This window comes from Gymnoscopelus microlampas (genome assembly GCF_963454915.1).
Source record: "Gymnoscopelus microlampas genome assembly, chromosome: 13".
Classification (NCBI taxonomy): Eukaryota; Metazoa; Chordata; class Actinopteri; order Myctophiformes; family Myctophidae; genus Gymnoscopelus; species Gymnoscopelus microlampas.
Genome location: NC_139950.1, coordinates 39665103 through 39688101, shown reverse-complemented (window position 1 = coordinate 39688101; position 22999 = coordinate 39665103). Strand labels below are relative to the sequence as shown.

Genomic DNA, 22999 nt, shown 5'->3' with positions numbered 1-22999 from the left:
GTACTGGAAATTGTACTGTAAATACCCAAGTATACTTCAAATACCTCAAACTTAAGTACAGTACTTAAGTAAATATACATAGTTACTTTCCACCACTGGTTACAGGTAACTCTCTGGCTCTTTTTCTTTTTGACAGAAATCGGTTGACATGTCTGACTTGCACAGGTATCCACTTGGAAGTGGTGAAGTTACATCCCTGCATGTTTATTATTGTCTCTCTGGAGTCTCAAGCCAAACCAGCCTATCTCTTCCACGATCGACTAACAATGCCACATTGACTCACTGTCTGTAATCGCGCCCCGGTCATTGCTCTTCAGTTCAGACGAGAATTGTGTTCGACCAATCAAGACGCAATGTTCATGAAAATGTATTTTTAAACATCCATCCATTGAAATGTCTACTTCTGCAGTCGGTGAAAACGGAAGTGGGGAAATTACTTGACATCTGACTTATTTTCTACTCATTTTCAGTTGGGCAGAAACATTTGATAAGTGTGGAAGCCAACACGTCTCCCTTGAGAAACTAACGTGTTAATATCTGATCAAATATAAGCTAAATATTGTTTTCTGTTAATGTTGGCACTCTACAGTGAGTCCATTCTTCATCCACATAACCTGAAGAGCTCAGGGGGTCTACTCTACTTTACCATATGAGGCTGAGATACAATGTAGCCCAAAGTGACTGTAAAAACAATCTGTTGTAGGGGGTCGAGTTACTTGTTTTATTTGATACTGAACAGATGGCGGTGAATCACTTAAAGCTAACATTTAAATGTGTAGTAGTGGTGTGCAGGAACAGAGCTGAATGTTGCCCTGTGTGGCTCCTCAACGCATCGGCACCTTCCATCATGGATTCACTCATAAAGCCAGCAATAAGGAATCATCCGGGGGGTTCCAGGGGGTCCCCAGCAAAGGTAGTTAACATAGTATCACAATAATTTTAACCACTTTAACCTTTTATACGTTGGCTATTCAAAAATAGCAGATCTACAAGCTCATAGAAGCTTTGAGCTTGCAGATCTGCTGTTTTTCAAAAAATCTTGGAACATGAGTGAACATAACACAAATCTTTGCTTCTGTGCGTCCTTCCTTGGCACAACATATTTTCAGATGGGGGGTCAGCGGCCAAATATTTATCAATTTGGTGGTCCTTGTCATGGAAAGGTTTGCGAACCACTGATATAGGTTGCCCAGATTAGGGATGGCCAACCGATAACCGCTAACCGTTAAGAAATCGGCAACCGGTTAACACTAACGATTAAAATTAAATGTTAAAAAAAAGTCTACACCTGCAACCACACTTAACTCCCACTTTATTCTTCTTCTTCCTCGTCTTTGTATTGGTATTGTTTGTGTTGGAGCGCCTCAGTGCGGCTGCAGAGTTCATGTGCAACCTCTTCCAGAGAGAGATAGAGACACTAGAAACTCTGCTGGAGACACAAAACAAATTAACTGTGTAGACTTCGAAATAAAATGTATTTTGTCCCCCCCAAAAAAACATTTTTTTTACACAACATTCCGGTAAGGCCTAACGGCAACCGGTTAATAAAATGTCTCCATTTGGCTAGCCCAGATCCAGATTTGATCGATCACTCACTCCCCCCCCCCCCCCCCCCTCCATCGCTATCCCTGAGAGTCATGTAAATGTAGCCTAATGTTATTACAGAACAGATGGAGAATAAAGAGACCATCGGGAATAAGATGTGGCAACAACAATGGGAGTTGTTTTGGCTTGAGCTGAAGGGTATTTCACTCATGATGCTCTGATGCATCATGATCCATCATCCACATACGTTACAATAAACCAAGGTGTGTTCACGTCGTCAGTCATGACACTAATCTGTTATTTCTCATCTCTCCTTCCCTCCCTCCTGTATCCTCTTTGTTTCTCTCTCTCTCTCTCTCTCTCTCTCTCTCTTTCTACCCACTGTCTCTCTCATGCAGGCTTTGCAGTCTCACATTGAAGAAGCTCATCGTCCTGAAAGAACTGGATAAAGAACTCAACTCCCTGTCCATAGCTGTGAAAATACAGGTTGGTTATTATCGCACGTTAACAATAGCAAGAACAAAAGCCAGTTTTTGATTGCGACATGTTTCATATCAGTGTGTCACCACGGTCTTGCCGTTTCACAACATTTTGTCAAGTGTGCAACCCTCCTGCAGAATATAAATCACTGTGCCTAGGTTGCCTAGACTAATCCCCCTCCGATTGACACAAACCCACTTTAGCCTTACAGGAAGCCCTCCAGTCACATCTAGTCAGGGCCACTTGAAAAAGGCAGACAGGCATTGAAGTAGTATACTAAGCAAGGAGCATAAGTACCAGTAAGCAGGATTTGGCATCTTGTATTGATTTCTGAAGCATTCTTAACAGCTAAAGCCCAGTGCCCATGTTGCCCCCGTCCTCTTTTCCTTTGTCCCATCTAAAAATAGGTAAAGACTGCTGTTTGTACCCTGTCTGCCTCACGGGGGAACATCTTGGCTTTTACCCCCATTGATCTCAAACTGGCACACGGTGACTGTTAGATTCTTAACCGCATCTTCTAACGGTTAGAATATGTGGCTGTGCACTGCAGTCAGACTCATGTTTCATCACCGTAGAGTAGACCATTACACTCAGCAGTGGTCCCATAGCAGTGGTTGTGAATAATGATGGTCCACTGCCTTCTAAACAGTTTGGTTAAGTTAGTGGGGGAGTACATATATAAACCGTCCTCCACGGTGTCCATGTGGAAACAATTAACCTAGGAAAATTGTCACTTGAACTTTCTGCCCCGCCGTTGAAGATGAGGTGGAAGACAGTTTCCGGCCATTTTTGCTCTTGCTTCATACTCGTAAGAACACCCTGCAGAACAGTGTTCATTTTGACAAATTCTGATTTAGTCTTAGTCTTAGTCCTTTGAATAACACACCATTTAGTTTTAGTCCTATTTTAGTCTTCTGAAATTGTTTAGTCTTAGTCTAGTCTTAGTCGACTAAATACCAAAATCTTAGTCTTTTAGTCTTTGTCTTAGTCAACAAAATTAACACTGCTGCAAAATGGCCTGTGTGTGAATATTATGGTCACTTGATCAGAGTTTGATATTGTTCTGCTGTCTCATGATGACTCGTCAGATTTTACCCTATCAGTCAGCCCGTTTTGGGAGGTTTCTATTTCACAAAGCCTAGCGTTCCTCTTGACCTGTGACTGTGTAAACAAAGGGTTGTGTGATTAATTTACACCATGTCGGTGGTTCTGCCCCCTTTTTTTGCCGCCGTTGCTGTGTGTGTTTGTGTGCCACGGTCCTGTTCCACCTGTGCCCTCCTGTCTAGAAGACTGAAGAGGGCTGGCAATCCAACAGGGGAATGAATACGCAGAGCAGTGCAGACAGTAATACACTGGAGAGTGTTACTGACTAGCATGGCTATTAAAGATGGCCGCCAAATGGCGCCATGGGGCTCGGACGTAGTTATGGTCCTTGTGTTGTGTGCCCTGAATCTGCTCTCTCCTTCTCATCATAAGCTTTAACCCATTAAGACCGGGAGTGCATCTGTGTGTCATTTTAAGATTTCTTTGGCTATTCAAAAATAGCAGATCTACAAGCGAGATCTGCTATTTTTTGAAACATTGTGGAAAATGTGTGCAAATCTTTTCCGATCTGTGCTTCTGGGGGTCCCTGGAACAACGTATTTTCAGATGGGGGTCCGCGGCCAAAAACGTATCATTTTGAATCACCTTGACATTGAAAAGTTGGAGCACCAGTGATATAGCAACATAATGTCAGGATTTAGAAAACATTTTTAGATATGTATTTGGCCGCGGACCCCCATCTCAAAATGTTTTGTTCCCTAGAGGGACCCCAGAAGCAAAGATTTGATTTACAAATGTTTTCTTTAAAAATATATGTATTCAAAGATTTGCACAAATTCTCACGATTTAAAAAAAATTGCAGATCTACAAGCTCATAGCGCGGCAGTCAGTGCCGCGCTATGAGCTTGTATATCTGCAATTTTTGAATAGCAAAAGAAATCTAAAATGACACAGATGCGTTCCCGCATTGAATGGGTTAATGAAATAAAATAAACATGTTATGCAGCAATTTACCAATTCAATTCCCCAGTCCCTCGTTTTTTGCTCTCATCCTGAAGGAGAACGCGAGCTACCGAGTGTGTGCTTTGCTTTGCTTTGCCTCGTCGTCGTCCACTCGGCCCCGCGTCGTCTCCGGAGCGTGAAATCTCTCCATTTCTTGGCTGAGCCCGAGCCCGCAGGACACAAAACACAGCACAACCACAGCGAAGCCTCCGCTAGGCTCTGCTCATGGAACTGCATGCAGCTACCGGAACTGGAGCATTAAATCCAATTTCCAGCAGGTTCGGCTTGCGGAGGACAGAGTAGACCTCATCAAGGAGATGAAGAGGGGGGGGGGGGGGGGGGCCGACCGCAGCAGTGGAAGCAGAGGAGGAGGAGGAGAAAATGAGGCTTTGTGATTTTGGAGGGCTAACGAGAAAGCCTTGCCACCGCATGTCAACAGTTCTCTGCATATTGGCAAACGCTGTCTGTCTGTCTGTCTCTCTCTCTCTCTCTCTCTCTGTCCCTGAGGCTCGTTGGCTGCGTTGCTCTCTCAGTCCCTGGGTATCTAAACTGTCAACTTTTTAGACCAGGGCTTTTTTTTTATTGACATTTTTATTTGGCAAAAGAATGTAAAACAACACAGTTACATTTATAATACTTTTGTCTAAAAGGTCTGACCAAAAAAGTCCTTGCGGACTTGTTTCCGTTGGGGTCCTTGGTATTAATTTCATAGACATATATAGTAGCAACCAAACAGTTCAAATATCAACATAAAAATACAGAGAAAAAATACCACTATGTACAAAAAAAAAAGCATGAAGAAAAATATATATACAAAAAAAGGGGAGGGGGGTCGCCTGTCTACCGGGAAACTGGTACTACCTCCTCTTATGGCCTCCAGAAAGATGAGTTTTTAGGGCTGTTTTAAATGAGCCCAGCGAACTGCATTTTTTTGAGGGATGGGGTTAGACTATTCCATACCTTGGTGGCAGTGCTGTAGAAGGAGAATTTGCCCATGTTTGTTTTATGGGTGGGTGGTACCAGATTGTTGTTCACGCTCTTCAACAGTGGGTCCGGGACCCCTTAGGGGGGTCCTCAGAGTTACTACAGTGGGGGCCGTCAAATGTTTGTGTGATAGGAACTTTTTATTGGCTCGAAAATAGCAGATCTACAAGCTCACAACGCCTCGCGCTGCGAGGCGTTGTGAGCTTGTAGATCGGCTATTTTCAGGCAAGAGTGTAGAGGGGGGAAAAAAAGAGCAGATCAAGCGCAAGTTGTTTAAGTGTCGAAGGTTTAAGTGGTCAACTGTCTGAATATACACATTAATGTGAATCCAACACTGTCACTGATGACAGTGCTGTCAAACAAGTCTATGAAGCTGTCTATGAAAACGTTTAATCTGCATCATGTTATACAATATGTAGTGGGGGGGGGGGGGGTCCCTGTTTCATCTCTCTCTCAGCTAAGGGGGTCCTTTGCCTGAGAAATGTTGAAGACTCCTGTTTTAGAATGACTCCCAAGCAATGATAAAGTCGCCTGGGATTTTGATGATTATGACGTAGGGCTGTCAACTTTCCTCAGAAATGATATTCGAATATTGGTCTAAAAAATTGGCAGATCTTCCAATATATTCAAATATTATTATCCTCCTATAATTTGACTAACCTCTGTTTTTTGTAGTGGTGTCATGGTGAAGCTGCCCGGTTCTCCTCAGTGGCTGGAGCACTTGCTCTGATTTTGCACACAGCCATTGACCATTACCATCTGAACTTAACTGTGAAGCCCGTTTTTCAATTTCATCAAATCTCAGCTATTAGCGTTTATGTGTCAAACAATGGGAGATAACGTTGCCAGGTTTCGTGCCAGAAACAAGCAGCAAGGTCTATGAAAACAAGGCCAAAGGGGGGGTTGCCCTTGGGGAGGGGTGACCGCGGGGGGTGCCACGACAGGACCCGCGGGGGGGAGGGGGGGGGGGGGGCGGCACGACGGGACACGAGCGGGGGAGAAACCGCGCGGCAGGATGTGCAATAACCCCAAGTTTGCAACTACTTTCGTCTGCGCCCTTCACCGGGTATGGTCTAGTTATTATAATTTTTGTTTTGTTTTCAAAACTTTTTTTTTCAATTACTTTTTTTGACAGTAACAATACAAAAAACAATGTATCGAGTGCTCGGATCCAATAAAATATATCTTTTGTTTGTTTTTATAACTTCATACATTGTTTTTTGTATTGTCCCTGTCAAATAAACAAAAAAAAATATTAATACAACGTTTTTTTTTTATATTCGAATATTAATCTTCATATTCGAATATACATATTTTCCCCATATTCGAGGAATATTCGATATTCGAATATTACTTCACCAGCCCTATTATGACGATGATGAAGATGATGAAGATGCTGATGAGAGCAGCTCCAGTCTCCTGAAAGCTGCTTTGTTCCCACTGGGGAACAAGCAGAGAACAACTCATCCATCGTGTTCGTCACATTATACAGACTAGGCTGGAACACACCGTCCCAGCCAGACCCCAGTAAACAGGCCCTCCTCGGACCCAGCCTATCTGCTATCTCTTGCACAGAACATGCTGGCTTTGCTGCAGAGTGCTCTGCTAACTACATGAGCTGCAACACGAGTATGCACTCAGCCCTCTTCTCTATCTGTGTGTCGGATGCCTCGGGTCGCGACAAGACATCCGTCCTGTCCTGCCAATGGAGTGTAAAGAATCCCCCATCGCTCCTCCAGCTACTGTCCAAAGCACTTTCATTTTAACAGCTCCGATATGATACAGTTGTGTGTGTGTGTTGGGCATGTCGGTCTACTGAAGAACCCCCAACATCTAAATCTCTTTAACCCATTAAGACCGGGAATCTGTGTCATTTTCAGATTTCTTTGGCTATTCAAAAAATAGATATAGTTCATAGCGTGGCATGAGCTTGTAGATCTACTATTTTTAGACCTTTTGTAACTCAAATCTTTGCTTCTGGGGGGGTCCCTGGAACAAAACATTTTGAGATTGGAGTCCGCGGCCAAATACTGTACATATTTAAAAACTTTTTCTATAATTCTAACAGTATGTTGCTATATTAGTGGTGCTCCAACTTTTCCATGTCAAGGACCCCCAAAAGTATATGTTTTTGGCTGCGGACCCCCATCTCAAAATATGTTGTTCCAGGGACCCCCAGAAGCACAGATTGGAGTTAAAAATGTTCGCTTTAAAACTCAAATGTTCAAAATTTTACCCCCAAAAATAGCAGATCTACAATCTCACAGCGCGGCACTTGGTGCCGTGCTGTGAGCTTGTATATCTGCTATTTTTGAATAGCCCAAAGAAATCTAAAAATGACACAAATGATGCTCTCCCGGTCTTAAAGGGTTAATACAGTCATACATGGAGTTCCTGACCCCGAATCATCTCATGTCTGAGCCGTGAGGATTGGACTCCATGTAGAGGGAATTGTACATCCTTTAAAAATAGATATTACTTGAGAGTGAGTGGTTGGTAGGGGTGGTGGGGAACTGGTGGTGTTGCCAGGGCTTTCCCACAAGCGTTTGGAGCTGGGGTAGAGAGAAGGGGAGGCGTTGTTGCAGACTCCCAATCGAGCCCCCGAGAGACAGTCCAAGAATCTTGCAGCGGTGCAGAAAGAGAGAGAGCGAGCGAGAGAGAGAGAGGGAGGACAACGAGTACAAGCTCTCCCCTCGCCAAGGCTCCGTATTGTTAATCTATTTAGACCGGGGAACGCATCTGTGTGTGATTTTAAAGATTTTCTTTGGGCTATTCAAAAATAGCAGATATACAAGCACCGAGTGCCGCGCTATGAGCTTGTAGATCTGCTATTTTTTTTTTAAAATCGTGAACATTTGTGCAAATCTTTGAAGATGTATTTTTTTTTTAAAGCGAACATTTTTTAACTCTGTTACAACTTCTGGGGGTCCCTGGAACAAAAATATGTTGAGATGGGGGGGTCCACGGCCAAATACATATCATTTTTGGTGGTCCTTGGCATGAAAACTGATATTATAGCAACATTGTTTTTTTTATTTAGAAGACATTTGTAGAATCCCCCAGAAGCAAAGGTTTGAGTAAAAAGAAATAGCTTTAAAAAACATATATTCAAAGATTTTCACGATTAAAAATAAATAAATAGCAGATCTACAAGCTCAAAAAATAGCCAATGAAATCTGAAAAAGACACGGATGCGTTCTCCGGTCTTAATGGGTTAATGCATGTCAGGCAGTTTGAGAGCACTTGGCTTTTGTTCCTTGATTCATTGTTACTAGCTACTAAAGCTTGAGAAAAGGAGCACATACAAGGCCCGGCATTGTGGGCCCTTTACAGTTAGTGACAAGGTCGGTACTCAGCCACCATGATTTACCCCCCTGTTCTCTCTCTCTGTGCAGCACAAAACATCTACTGTGGATACTGTCAAGGCTGTACTCCGTCACCGCTGCATATTGAGCCATAATGATGTATAGAAAAAAAAAGATTATGTAACGGTTGAATATTTTTGTAAGGCTTTTTTGTAAGTCTTGGCAGAGATACAGATTCTGTACACACGCACAATCCTGAGTGTGAACATGCTTCTCTATTGTCTGTCACTAAATGTTTCTATGAATTGAATACACAGCCAGGACCCCCAATGGAAACGAGCCATAGTGTTTTCTTGGGTTCAATCCTTTTAGCATTGTATTTGTATTAAACTATACTTTCTGTGCTTTTTTTTTGCAAACTCTTAACTCATTCACTGCTACTGACTTATTTCTGGCTGCGTTTGACACTGCCAGAGATTTTTCATAGTAAAAATAAAAGTACACAGGAGCCGAGATACAGAAGTTTTAAGTAATAAGTTAACCAGGAAGTGGATAGGAGTCTAGATCTTCGAAAAATGATATCTCCTGGGTCTGTGGGTCAAAAAAAAAAAAAAAAAGTTGTTTACGTTCTTGGCAGTATTGGTAATTGGAAATAATTACGTTTCTTACGTTCTTAGCAGTAAATGAGTTAATAACGTATTCAATCAATCAATCAATCAATCAATCAATATTACACAGTAGCGACTTTGTCGTAAAGAAGTCATTTGGTGACCGTTTGGGCTTTTGGTGCTTTCACACGTGTGCAAGTTACATTGTAGGGAATGCAGTGTGGTGGCACAAAAACACCATTGTGTATTATTCTGTCCTCAGAACGGTGGTTAATATTGGATTTCAACGTTTGGGAATTATGATTCTTACTGTTACCCACATTAACCCTGGCATCCCTATTTTGGAAAATGTTTAAAAAAAAAAAGAAGCAGATTTACGATCTAGCGGCTATTTTCCTTATTCATCGTTTGACAAAGTACATAGTAGAGCTTAAGTGGTTTAAGTGAAATAATCTGCAACTTGTTGATGGATGCTAATCCAAGCTGAACATACAGTAGGGCTGTCACGATTACACATTTAAGTAGACGATTAATTGTCACTCAAACGATTGCGATTAACGGTTTAATTGTGTTTTTGGCGTTGAACTTTGGGACATATGAATACAAATTTCGGTTTCTTTTAGGCTTTGTAATCAAAAATTGCACAGGGCAGATATGACAAATAACTTACATGACTTAAATTTATAAAGGAATTATTGACATTTAATAATTTTATACATGTAAAATAGCAGAAATAGCTGATGTACAAGCTTACAACGCGTCACAAATTGGCATTATCTCAAATAATTGGACGATTATGTAATAATTGCGACAGGCCTAGCTGAACTGAACAGTGACATTGGGATAGATACGTTATCAAAATAAACTTAGCCTATTTATCTGCCAGCATCTCAAGAGGGGGAAACGGCTACACAGCTACACGGCGGTCGCTCTCATGCTTTTGTTTTGCTCCGGCTCTGCCTGTTCCTCGTGGCTGATTGATCTGAGGGTGTTAGTTAATTGAAGCATGGTTGTTTATATGCCTCGCTCTGTGGGCTGTGACTCTCCTCCTCCTCCTCTATACCCCTCAGCGCCTCATTAGCAGAGACGAATGGGTTCTTGGCCGCTTTTCAGTTTTTATACCGAGGCTTATCTTTGCCCATATCTAAGGGTTTTACCGTCATCCTTCTCTTCTTCTCATCATCAACATGTTATGTTAGATGTGAATACAAGGGGGGGAGAAAAAGACCAGAAGTATTTATCCCATTAAGACTGTCATTTTTTTTATTTCAGCTAAAAAGCATTATTTTACACTTTAGCTATTCAAGAATAGCAGATATACAAGCTCGTAACGCGGCACCGAGTGCCGCGTTACGAGCTTGTAGATCTGCTATTTTTGAAAAATCGTGAAAATGTCTGCAAATCTTTTTATATATATATTCTTTTAAAGCGAACATTTTTAATTCAAATCTTTGCTTCTGTGGGGTCCCTGGAACAACATATTTTGAGATGGGGGGTCCACGGCCAAATACATATCATTTTGGGGGTCCTTGAGATTAAAAAGTTTGAGCACCACTGATATAGAAACATACGTTTTTTTCCGAAAACTGTTGGGATTTTTAAGACATTTTGTAGAATCGGCTTCAGGTCTTAATGGGTTAACAAAACAAGCTTTGCGTCTCACTAGACTTAATGGTAAATCTCTGAAAATGTTATATGGTTTGTTAGTTTTTGTTTAGTTTTGTCACTTTTAATGGGTAAAGTTTCACAAAGCTTACGTTTCTGTTTTAAGGACTAAATGGCATTTTAATCCCGATAATTTACAGGCTCACTATACCGAGTATACATGACATGACACATTGTCAGCATGTATTAGATCTGCTATTTTTGAAAACGTTTGGACATTTTTTTCAGCGATAATGGGCCGGACCAAAATAGGGACGTCAGGTTGAAAGTGGTTAAAGGGATAGTTCACCCAAAAAAAATATTTTTTTCCTATCGATTAGTCACCCCATGGAGACTTGAATTCATGGATATTTTTTGTTTTTTGTCGCATTCCTAAGCCAATAATTTGATGTCTGCCTACTACTGTAGTCTGCCGGTCATCAAATTATTGGCTTAGGAATGCGACAAAAAACAAAATATATCCATGAATTCAAGTCTCCATAGGGTGACCAATCGATAGGAAAAAAAGTCACTTTAGGGGTGAACTATCCCTTTTTAATATAACCTGCTTCATTATAACTAGAAAATACAGCATAACACTAGCAGTGTCAGTGGTCAGTTGAACTGAGGCTATAGCCCTCCCTCGGCTTCCTGTAATGATTCCCAGTCCACGCCAAATGTTTCGACTGTTTCCGTATCCATTACACCAAATTCAAACAGCTCTTTACTCTGGCCAGTCAACTTAGCCAGCCAAGCATTAGGATCTGATGTCCTGCCGGCCAAGACCAGACTATTAATGGTTCTCTCTCCGGGGTATTAAAGTCAGATACAGGATATCCCTGCTAGCCCCATGGTGCTCCCCAAATCTTATTTTACCTAACGGCGAGGCTATTGAGTTACCCTGAACTAAGTTTGAACACTAAAGACGTTTGTGGACCACAGGCCCGATGTGCTGCCATGCGTCAAAGACTTAATATTGCCTCCTTTTAAAGTTTTCCAAATGCTGAACTATGCAGAGAACTACAATAATTTCCCTACAGAGCCAAATACATTTCTCTGGCCAATAAAAACATCTGACTATCTCATGAATAACATAATCCTTTATAGTCAGGTGGTGCCGCAGCCAATCATTTCAAAAATGCCTACAGCAACATTGAGACAAACAAAATAACATGTCTGGGATTCAAAAGCCAGTTGGAAGATGTTGCTGTTAGGATGCCTGCTTGGTTGATTATTCACTAATGCAGGGGTCTTCAACCTTTTAAGGCCAGGGACCCCCAAACTGCTGGGGAGATGGAGCAGGGACCCCCTACCTCGTAGGGTAGGGGTGGCTACCACATATATTGTATACTTAATGTATACAATTGTGTTTTATATGTCTAAACATGAAAAAATGGTTGCCTGCTCCAACGCACCTGTCCCAGTAGTTGTGCAAAAAGGACCTTTCTTTTCAAAATATGTATAAATAGACCATGTTATTGTGCATTGTGCCTCCATTTATCTGTTTGCTAAAATATGGTGGATTCATGTTATGTTTAAAGATTTGACATTTTTGGGGAAAAAATGAAAAAAAGAGTTTAAAGTTTTTAAACATTTTGTTTAATCAAACAATTTCATGGACCCCCTGCAGTGCCTCCACGGAGCCCCTAGGGGTCGTGGACCCCCTGTTGATCAATCTTCCTTCAATATTTTTCGTGCCATGGACCCCCAAATTGATGTATTTGGCCGCGCACCCCCACCTGAAAATATGTTGTGCCAGGGACCCCCCAGAAGCAAAGATTTGAGTTTTTTTTTTTTTTAGATTTGCACTTTTTTTGAGATTTTTCAAAAAATAGCCAAAGTATAGAATTTGGATAAAGTGGTTGAAATGATTGTGACGCTTTATTAACACATTTAGCTGGAGACTCCCTTGTACCCCCCCCCATTAATTCCCTGAATTAATGCAAATAAGTAGTACTTTATTATGATCTCATAATGAACCTTTATTTCTCCGTCCTTTCCAGGGTTCCAAAAGGCTGCTGAGATCAAACGAGTACGTTCTCCCTCCCAGCGGCCTGATGGAGACCGATCTGGAGCTCACCTTCTCCTTACAGGTAACAAAGAAAAAACACATTGTCTGCCAGGGTTTTTCAAAAATAGTACTCAAAAACTGCCAGAAACTGCCAGTATCTCCTGGTTCTTTGTGAAGAATGGAAAAACGGAAAAACCCAAAAAATATAGAATAATTTTAGAATAAAAAAAAAATATTATTATTATTATTATTTTAAAAAAAAATGTTTATAAACGTTTTTGGCAGGAAATGAGTTAAAAACCTTGGTATTGCATGTTTAGCATAATTAACTTAATTCGTAACATTACTGCCAGAAGTTTTCCAAAGCATCCCGTAGGTTTTTTGATTTTGGAATAATTACACAATTTCTTTTTTTTTTTTACACAAACATTGCAAGGCAAGCAGTAACCTCACCCGAGCCTGGTTTATATTTTCTGTTCGATTAATCTTTTTATGGGAATTTTTGCAACATGAAAAGTGACAACAACTAACCAACAGGTAAACCGACAAGTAAAATGTATAACACAAACAAAAAACAGTTACACAAACACACAGAGAAAAACAGCAGAAACGACAACAGACACTCTTGCCCTCATACTCTCCCAGCACAAATCGTGCCCTCTTCCCTTATTTCCTCTGTCTCCTTAAACAACAGTATTATGTTACATTGATCATAAAATATGAGAAATACAAACGTAACTTTTCTTTCCCTTTAAAAAAAATAAAATAAATGGTGCTCTGCAGATAATTTTAAACATACACTGTATGGTTATATTCTCATACATTATTAAGACAGTTTATTATTTGTAGATGGTAAATGTGCACATTTAAATTAAATCACAAATCTAAATAATATAGGGTGAAGGAGCGTGCTGTGGATTAGGAAATGGTTGGATGCATCATGCGGTAACGTGTGGTTCATTGTGTGCGTAGCATTACAGCCAGTCAGCGTTTCGTGCAATCAAGATCCCTTGGAGGAATTGTTTATTTGCTCATTTTGCTGTGGAAGGACCATTGTAGTCGATTTATATTCATACCCGCACTGATTGCTTGTTTTTCTGAGCTTTGACTAGGCTTACTCGACAATCTGACGGATATGTACTATGTAAATGAGTAACTGAGTTTCCCTCATAAAGATTGATGGTGTTAAGTATAATTGTGCATACAGTAATTTACTGTATGAATAAGAGCCGTGTTGAACCGAGCTGTGGGGTTGACTGTTGTGTGCTATGGAAACCTGTATTCTGTATTCTTTGAACTGAACTGTGAATTGAAATGCTTATAGCGTTTTATCAGTATAATTCTTCAAGCATCACTGGCCTAAGTTTTAACCCATTGAGGCCTGAGGTTCCAATTCTGCTAAATGTCTTCTAAAAGGTTTTCTGAAAAACGTATGTTTCTATATCAGTGGTCTTCAAACGTTTTCATGTCAAGGACCCCCAATTTGGCCTCGGACCCCCATCTCAAAATATTTTGTTCCAGGGAGAAGCAAAGATTTGAGTTAAAGTTTGCTTTAAAAGAATATATATATATTCAAAGATTTGCACACATTTTCTAGATTTTTCAAAAATAGCAAATCTACAAGCTCGTAGCGCGGCACTCTGTGCCGCGCTACGAGCTTGTAGAGCTTGTAGCTCTGTAGATCATGAATCGGTGTCACTGGCCAAAAAAATGCTGATCTACAAGCTCGCGGTTGATTTCAGGAGTGAGTCTGGCATGATCGCCCATTCTGCAATATTGGCTGTGGGCTGGAGTTGGGCGGGAGTAATACCGTTGACTGACAACCCCTTCAGCCAATGATCGTTGTTCCCCTCCAGCCAATTAGCAGACCTCCAGACTAATGTGATGCAACGGGACTTTTGAGACGGCCATGCCCAAAATAGGTTGCCTTATTGGGATACATGCGTGGCACTGCCCGCCCCTCCCGGTTCTCTAAATTGTTATTTTTAAATAGGCTCTGTCATGATTAATTGACCACATATATGAAGTTAAACAACTAAATTCTATCCAAACGATATCTTAAAAGTAAATTCCGTGCCTCAAAAAAGAAGTTTGAAACCGTTTTAAAATCGAAAGTAAAAAGTGTAACTGGCCACAGAAACAATGGCGGATCGTTCCATTTTTGTCGGCTGCACTCGGTCCCATTCGGGCTCACTCGTACTCGCCACCTGATTGGCCAACTGTCGCTGTCAATCACAGAACGATGAGCGACGTCGCTGATAGGCTCGGTTAGCTGGTAATTCCGCTAGAAACTCCCACAATGGGCGATCATGCCAGACTCACTCCTGGAATCAAATGGAAATGAGATTTCCAGAGGGAGGGTTTACCAGGCTAGAAAAATTGTGCAAATCTTTGAATATATATATTTTTCAAAGCGAACATTTGTAACTCAAACCTTTGCTTCTGGGGGTTCCTGGAACAACATATTTTGAGATGGGGGTCCGCAGCCAAATACATATCATTTTGGGGGCCCTTGACATGAAAAAGTTTGAGCACCACTGATATTATAGCAACATAGGTTTTTTCAAAAAACTGTTAGGATTTAGATTTAGATTAGACATTTATAGAATCCCCAGAAGCAAAGATTTGAGTAAAAAAAATTGCTGTAAAAATATATATATTCATGAATTGTCAAAAAAAATAGTGGATCTACAAGATCAAACTATGAGCTTGAATATCTGTTATTTTTCATTAGCCAAAGTATAAGATAATGGTTAAAGTGGGTTAAAATCTAAAATGACAGATGCTTTCCCGGTCTTACTGGGTCAAAAGTGTTTGTCCTATCTTGTTCATCGTTTTGATTGTGAACATGTTTGGTAAGTGACTTGTAATGCAGTTTTGTTTATCTTGTGTTGTTGTGTGTTGGTAGTATCCCCATTTTCTGAAGAGGGACGCCAACCGCCTCCAGATCATGCTGCAGCGGAGGAAGCGCTACAAGAATCGCACCATCCTGGGCTACAAGACTCTGGCTGTGGGAGTGATCAATATGGCAGAGGTAAACTGCACAGCCCATCGTATGTCAGACCATTAATGCCCTACTCCGTCATACAAAAATAGCCTAAATAGGCGATCTACAAGCTCATTGGGACTCTTTCTTTTAGCTATTTTTGCTATTTTTAAGAAAATAAATAATAATAATATTAAAAATGTAAGTCAAATGGTTGTGTCGCTCTGTGCGTTTTTATGAATATCGAACCCATGAAAATTGTGACTAAATAATAGGGGCGGAAATTGCTAGGTACCTGACGATTCCAATTCAGAGGGCTACGATTTGATTATATTCCGATTATTGCAATTCGCGATGCATTGTGATGAATAATATGATGATGATAAAAACAAATGGAAGAGATGTGTCACTGTCAACTGGAAGGTTATATTTGCCAAAATCAACACTTGCAGAAAACCAACAAACCAAATAATTATTCTTTTTTAAATTGAAAATAATAAAATAATCGATTTTTGACATTTGTGAATGGATTCATAATCGTCCGTGTCAGCATCGCGATGAACCCATTCAGACCAGGAACGCATCTGTGTCACTCTAGATTTCTTCGGCTATTCAAAAATAGTAGATATACAAGCTCATAGCGCGGCACCGAGTGCCACACTATGAGCTTGTAGATCTAATATTTGTGAAAAATCTTGAACAATTTTTTTTTTCTTTTTTTTTTCCAAAAAACTGTTAGGATTTAGAAAACATTTTAACATTTTAAAGAATTGCCTCAGGTCTTTAATGGGTTAATCTATGAATCGATTTTATTTTCCACACCTACTAAATAATTCCTACATAGGATCCACTGGAGCACAGGTCCTTCTTTTCCATTTTCTTTAAAGGTCATACGGTTACTAGGTTTCCTCCTGACTGCAAACGATATCATTTGCCCCCGAGCTTGTGATCACGCTCTGGCCTTCTCTGATGGTGACTGACAGTCATTAGTGTCTATGGATCCATCTTGTTTGTGCCAGAGAGAGAGAGCCTCCTGTGTCGCACATCCTTCTTAAATGATTCAGGCTTATCACACATGCTGTTATGTGAGATTGCATTTGCAGGGCCATCTGGAGCTAGTTATATGTACAGTATATTATTTCTCTAAAAAAACAAGTGGACACAGACAGTGTGTTCAACCATGCCGAGCATTGAACATGATATTACCCTCTTTGAAATGCTTGTGTAATGCCTATTAGGGCTGGTGAATTAATATTCGAATATTGAATATTCCTCGAATATGGGGAAAATATGTATATTCGAATTAATTCATTTTAATATTTGAATATAAAAAAAAACGTTTCTTTTTTTTTTTGACAGGGACAAAGGGTATCAATGTATCAAGTTATAAAAACAAACAAAAGATATGTTTTATTGGATCCGAGCACTCGATACATTGTTTTTTGTATTGTTTCTGTCAAAAAAAATATTTTATTATTATTATTTTTTTATAATAATAATAATAATATTCGAATATCTGCCAATTTTTAAGACCAATATTCGAATATCATTTCCAAGGAAAGTTGACAGCCCTAATGCCTATGTACAATATGTGTGTCAAAGAGCTCATAGATTCTGAACCTTAAAGGGCAAGACCACTTTGGTAGAGGTTTGGCTTGTGTTATGTAGTTACCTTGCTATGATGATGCCATTGATTAGAAATTGATAATTCAAAATATGCTCCTCATTGACTTACATTGTACAGTGAAACAGCTCTCAACGTAACTTTTAGCACGTAAAGGAACACAAACAAAGTTGATTCAGACAATATAGAACATCGCCAAACCCAGTACAGTTTTTTTTAATCTATAAAAATGTCAACTTCCTGCTGATTTTACTATTTGAAGATCCGGATCTGCGAATCCAGTCCGGGTTTTCTTAATAAAAATAGCAAAATCAACAGGAAGTTAACAACTTAATAAAAAAAAAACTACTGAGTTTGTTGATGTTCTATATTGTCTGAATCAACTTTGTTTGTGTTCTTTACTTGCTAAAAGAGTGACTTTGAGAGCTGTTTCACCGTACAATTTAAGTCAATGAGGAGCATAATTATTATTAATTATCAATTTCTAATCAATGGAGCAATTGTTTTTTATTTCTGGTCCACCTTTTGGAGTTGCATCATGGCAAGGTAACTGCACAACACAAACATGCACGTGCACACATAGACATCAAAGGGGGCTTGAGCCCCTGCCCTTTTGTCTGTCGGTAAAAAGTGCCCTTGTCTCCTCTGACTGTAAACTGTAGAAACCCCTGCGCCCGTTGGCCTCGCACCTGCAGTAAAGCTTACTTAATTGAGCCCCGTGCCATGCAGTGCTCGCGCAGAATTATAGTTGATTTACAAGCTCACAACGCGTCGCAACGCCAGGCATTGTGAGCTTGTAGATCGGCTATTTTTTGGGTGCGCGATACCGCCCGGCAAACGAAGTCTATTATACACAATCGAAACCTAAATGAGTGCACAACTGAACGCAGTGAATGCACGCAGAACACGGACCAATTGTTTGAGACAGATTAGGTATGTATGGACAAAAAAAATATATATATATAGTAATTTGAAATTACTTGTCAAGCAGGAGCCTAAATATATCTCTCTCTACCTCTCTCTCTCTCTCGCTCTCTCTCTCTGTGTCAGCACAGCAGCAGTGGTGGGAAAAGTACTCAATTTCTTTACTTAAGTAAAAGTACTCATTATACAGAAGAATAAGTGGCGTCGTTAGGCGGGGGCTTCGGTGGCTATAGCCACCAATGTTTTATCCAAAGCCACCAAAAAACATTATTAAAAAAAGTTTATTTTTTATTTTTGTATTATATATCTATAACCCTAACCCTACCCCTAACCCTAAAACCGAAATAAAGTAACAAAAAACGGGTAAAAAAGTACCCGAATCCGACGAATATCCGCAAAATTTCGCGCGCGCTTCGCGCGCGCACGGGACACATGCACGCGCGCTGCGCGCGCGTGCATTTGTCCGTGCATGTGCCCTTTTGAAATTCCAGCCCCTGCCTCTCCAAATCTCTCTGCACGTCTCTGAACACAAACATCTACCAAAGTGGTCTTACCCTTGAATGGTGCTGTATTTTTCCTGTAAGGCTACAAGCACAAATAACACTGACCCGATGTTAATGATAGTGAATTAGTTAACGATGTGTGTGAGTGTATAACTAGCTAGTTTCCATCAGCAGTCCCATGGCGGGCATTGATTGACATCTGAAAACAAGAGTAACAGCACATCATCATGATTTAGAATGTCTTTCGTCCACACTGCTGTTTGTCATGCACACTGCAGCAGTGAACAAGCCACAGCCACTATGTTTAAACCCCAGATTGTCCATTATTGTAGCCCGTAAGGGTAATTATATTGTCATCAGCCACAGGATAAAGTCTCTTGTGCCCTCGTTTTGAATCTGACACGACATTTAGTGGGAGGAAGTTGGTTTACTGGGCTCAGTATGGAGTTGCCCCTTGCCAGCGTTTGAGCTAAATTAGCCCCAGTCCCTCAGCAGCATCCTATCTAGTTGTAGAGCAGTGGTTTTCAACCCTTTTCACCTCAAGGGCCATCATTTATTCGGCATTTGAGCCACGGACCACCATTTGATGAGCTTTAGACTCTCCGACCCAAAACCTTAGAATATTTTATTATCGTTCACAATTACAGTACATGCTGTGTTGCATAGACAACAGGCAAACGTTGATCAAAATAGCATTTAATTGAATAATGCAGACGTTTAAAAACTCTTGAGAGTGTAAAATGAAACCAAATGGACCCGTAAAGGTCCATTTGGTTTCATTTTACACTCTCAAGAGTTAACTATAAGGGTCCATTTGGTTACCAGCTCTCCATTATTCAGCTGGCGACCACCTGGAACCCCCTCAAGGACCACTGGTGGTCCCCGGGACCACTGGTTGAGAACCACTGTAGTAGAGCCTGACAGATATATCGGTTTGGCCCAAATATCTGCAATTATTTGTCATCAGTATTGGCAATTATGCATATCACGATACGACGCATTGTGAGCTAGATCGGCTTTTGAATAGGGCTTAAATGGGTTAAATTGTTCATTGCAGAATTAAAGTTAAAGGTTATTTAGTTCATTAATTGAAGTCAAAGGTCCTTTTCATCTATTGTAGTAAAACATTTTATCTATCAAATATTTGTGTTTCATGGCATTAGGTTTTTTTTGTTCGTTAAATGTTCTCAAATAGAAACTTTTATCAAATTAAAGTAAGTTTCTTTTTTGTTCATTTAGAAACGGTGAGCTAGGACTCTCAGAAAGAGGGATCAGCACCAGGCCTGTCACAATTATTACATAATCTTCTAATCGCATTTTCTATGATGATCGCAATTACTTTTGCATAATCGTTTACATGTTGAAAAATGTTCGCACATTTTCAAATATAAAAAAAAAAGCAGAAACGGCTCATTTCGTGATCCTGATCAGCACCAAACCCAAAACTATGTCATCATGTCCGGCTCTGCGATCAAGTGCACTAGTAAAACTACCCCTGGCCAAAGTGCTCAAATCAAAGCAGCCTCTCTGATCTGAATAATTCATTCAAACTGTGTTTGAATCGATGCTAGAAGCAATCTGGATTTTCTCACGCTATAAAGCCAAACGCTCAAAGCAAGCGTAGCAGCAGGAGTTGAAGATTTATTTATTCATCGACTGCTACAGCTGTAAACTTATCATCAAACTCGGGTCCATAAATCTGTGCAGGCGTGAAGTGAAGCCGTATATAGTAATGAAGTCATCCGAGTCTCTGTCAGATCTGTGTCTTTTCTAGTGAAGAGAGCGAATCAGTTCCTACAAAGCCCCGGCCTGTCTGTTGAAACAAGTTCCATTTGCATGAGACAAGTTTGCAGTTCCAACATAACACTCCTGACAAATTGATGGACACAGCTGAAATAGCTCTGGTAAACTGAGAGGCGGTATATTTATCATGTCATGTTGTTGACAGTTGTTTATCCCATTAAGACCTGGAGAAGCATCTGTGTCACTTTTTGATTTGAGCTAAAAAAGCATTATTTTACACTTTGGCTATTCAAAAATAGCAGATCTACAAGCTCATAGCGCGGCACCGAGTGCCGCGCTATGAGCTTGTAAATCTGCTATATTTGAAAAATCTAGAAAATGTGTGCAAATTAATATTTTTATATTCTTTTCAAGTGAACATTTTTTAACTCAAATCTTTGCTTCTGGGACAACATGGAACAACATATTTTGAGATGGGGGTCCACGGCCAAATACATGTCATTTTGGGGGTCCTTGACATGAAAAAGTTTGAGCACCACTGATATAGAAACATAGGTTTTTCAGAAAACTGTTGGGATTTAGAAGACATTTGTAGAATTGGCTTCAGGTCTCAATGGGTTATTTCAGAATGGATAATGCCGTCAAGAACACTGAACTATTGACAGCCTAGAGGAAGGGTATAGTCTTGTTGAGACTGCTGTTTCTCTACACCAGTGGTTATCAACACTTGTTTTTGGGAGTGACACTGAAATGACAATTTAAGGACTTTTAAGACCTTTTTAATAGGCTACCTAAAAAAAAAGAAATAAATAAAAGAAAAATACCATTACTGCATCAAAAGTAATCAACAAACTATACTATAAAAACTGGTCAAACATTGGCCAAATTGTCAAATGAAAATGAAAATGCTATTTTCACAATGTTTATCTGTGGAACAGAGTCAAACTAAATGAAATGCCTACCTTCCAAGTGCTTGTCAGGTTGGGGGGTCCCCAGTTCAAATATGATTATTTTGGGGAGTCCCCAGTTCAAATATGATTATTTGGGGGGGGGGGGGGGGGTCCCTAGTCCAAATATGATTATTTTGGGTGTCCCCAGTCCAAATATGATTATTTTGGGGGGGGGGGTCCCTAGTCCAAATATGATTATTTTGGGTGTCCCCAGTCCAAATATGATTATTTTGGGGGGTCCCAGTTCAAATATGATTATTTGGGGGGGGGTCCCCAGTTCAAATATGATTATTTGGGGGGGTCCCAGTTCAAATATTATTATTTGGCGGGGTCCCCAGTTAAAATATGATTATTTGGGGGGGGGGGGGTCACGGGGGGTCACGGCAAGAAAAGGTTGAGAACCACTGCTCTACACTGCAGAATTTTGTTTGAGTAGATTTCTGTTTTGTTTTCCCTTTAATTTTCCCCTAAACTTCACACGTTGTCGCTCTCTCTCTGCGTGTTCCAGGTGATGCAACACCCGACAGACGGAGGACAGATCCTGGGTCTCCATAGCAACGTGAAGGAGGCGCCAGTGCGTGTGGCGGAGATCAGCGTGTTCTCCCTGTCCAGCCAGCCCATCGACCACGAGGACGGCAGCGGGCAGGCCGGACGCAAGACCAAAGCCTCAGGTGGGGGTACCAGCCAGCTCCCCTCCCTCCCCTCCCCCGAGACCTCTAGACTGGGCCACTGTTTCCAAAAACAGTGGGTCGGGACCCAATTTTTATGGGTCGCGATTCACTGCCAGATTTTTTTCAGATTTTTTGCAGTTTTATGCCAAGAGATTTTTCATTGAAAAAAAAAAAAGTACAGAATTTTTAAGTTTTAAGTTAACAAGGAAGTGGATAGGAGTCTAAATCTTCGAAAAATCATATCTCCTTGGTCTTTGGGTCAAACTTTTTTTAAATAATAATAATAATATATTTTTTTTGTTGCTAAAATCGAGTTAACTCGATCTAGGCAAGCAAGTGATGGATTCTAAAATCGAGTTAACTCGATCTAGGCAATCAATGTGTTAAGATTAGTTTGTTTTAGCTTTTATGCCTTTATTTATAGGACAGTAGACTGACAGGAAATGGGGGGAGAGATGGGAGAGTGACACGCAGCAAAGGTCGTCGGGATCGGGACTCGAACCCGCGACACAATGTCAGGCTGATATTGCAGCCAAGGGTGTAAATAAACTACTTTAAGTTGCTACGTGTTGTGAAATTGTAAATCTGCTATTTTCACTAGTCCCGGGCAGACGTCTTACTTCTCTTTTGGGTCTTTGGGCCTAAAACGTTTGGGGACCCTTCTAAGACCCACGCTCCCCCAGCCAAGTCCTGTCCTGTCCCACAGACAGACTGGAGTGTAATTTCAATCTCCGTCCCAGAGCTAGCGCTCGCTCCCTGCCCAGGCCCCCTCTGTTCCCGCCCGTTCGTTCACACAGCTCCTATTTCCACCCATCCAAGAGCAGAATATACTTATACTAATCCCAGACTCACAGTGCGTATGGCCATGGGTGTGCTTATTCTCTTTGGCTGTGGTTGTAATGCTCATTGGAGAGTTGCAGTGGGTGGAACAAGTGCTCAAATTCTTTTACTTAAGTCAAGGTACCAATACTGCAA

General features: G+C 40.7%; 2 protein-coding genes across 4 annotated transcripts in view; one reads left to right on the top strand and one right to left on the bottom strand.

Moving 5' to 3' along the window:
- The window catches only part of mertka (c-mer proto-oncogene tyrosine kinase a), a 412118-nt gene that overhangs the window by 230020 nt on the left and 159099 nt on the right, over positions 1-22999 (bottom strand). The window lies entirely within an intron of this gene.
- Positions 1-22999, top strand: part of LOC311059257 (phosphofurin acidic cluster sorting protein 2) — a 96946-nt gene that overhangs the window by 35041 nt on the left and 38906 nt on the right. For all 3 annotated transcript variants that reach the window (XM_084077002.1, XM_084077001.1, XM_084077000.1), the window contains exons 2-5: positions 1944-2031; positions 12616-12705; positions 15532-15657; positions 21862-22024. In XM_084077002.1, the coding sequence (XP_083933128.1) occupies positions 1944-2031; positions 12616-12705; positions 15532-15657; positions 21862-22024 (467 nt within the window). The remainder of the gene's footprint in view (positions 1-1943; positions 2032-12615; positions 12706-15531; positions 15658-21861; positions 22025-22999) is intronic.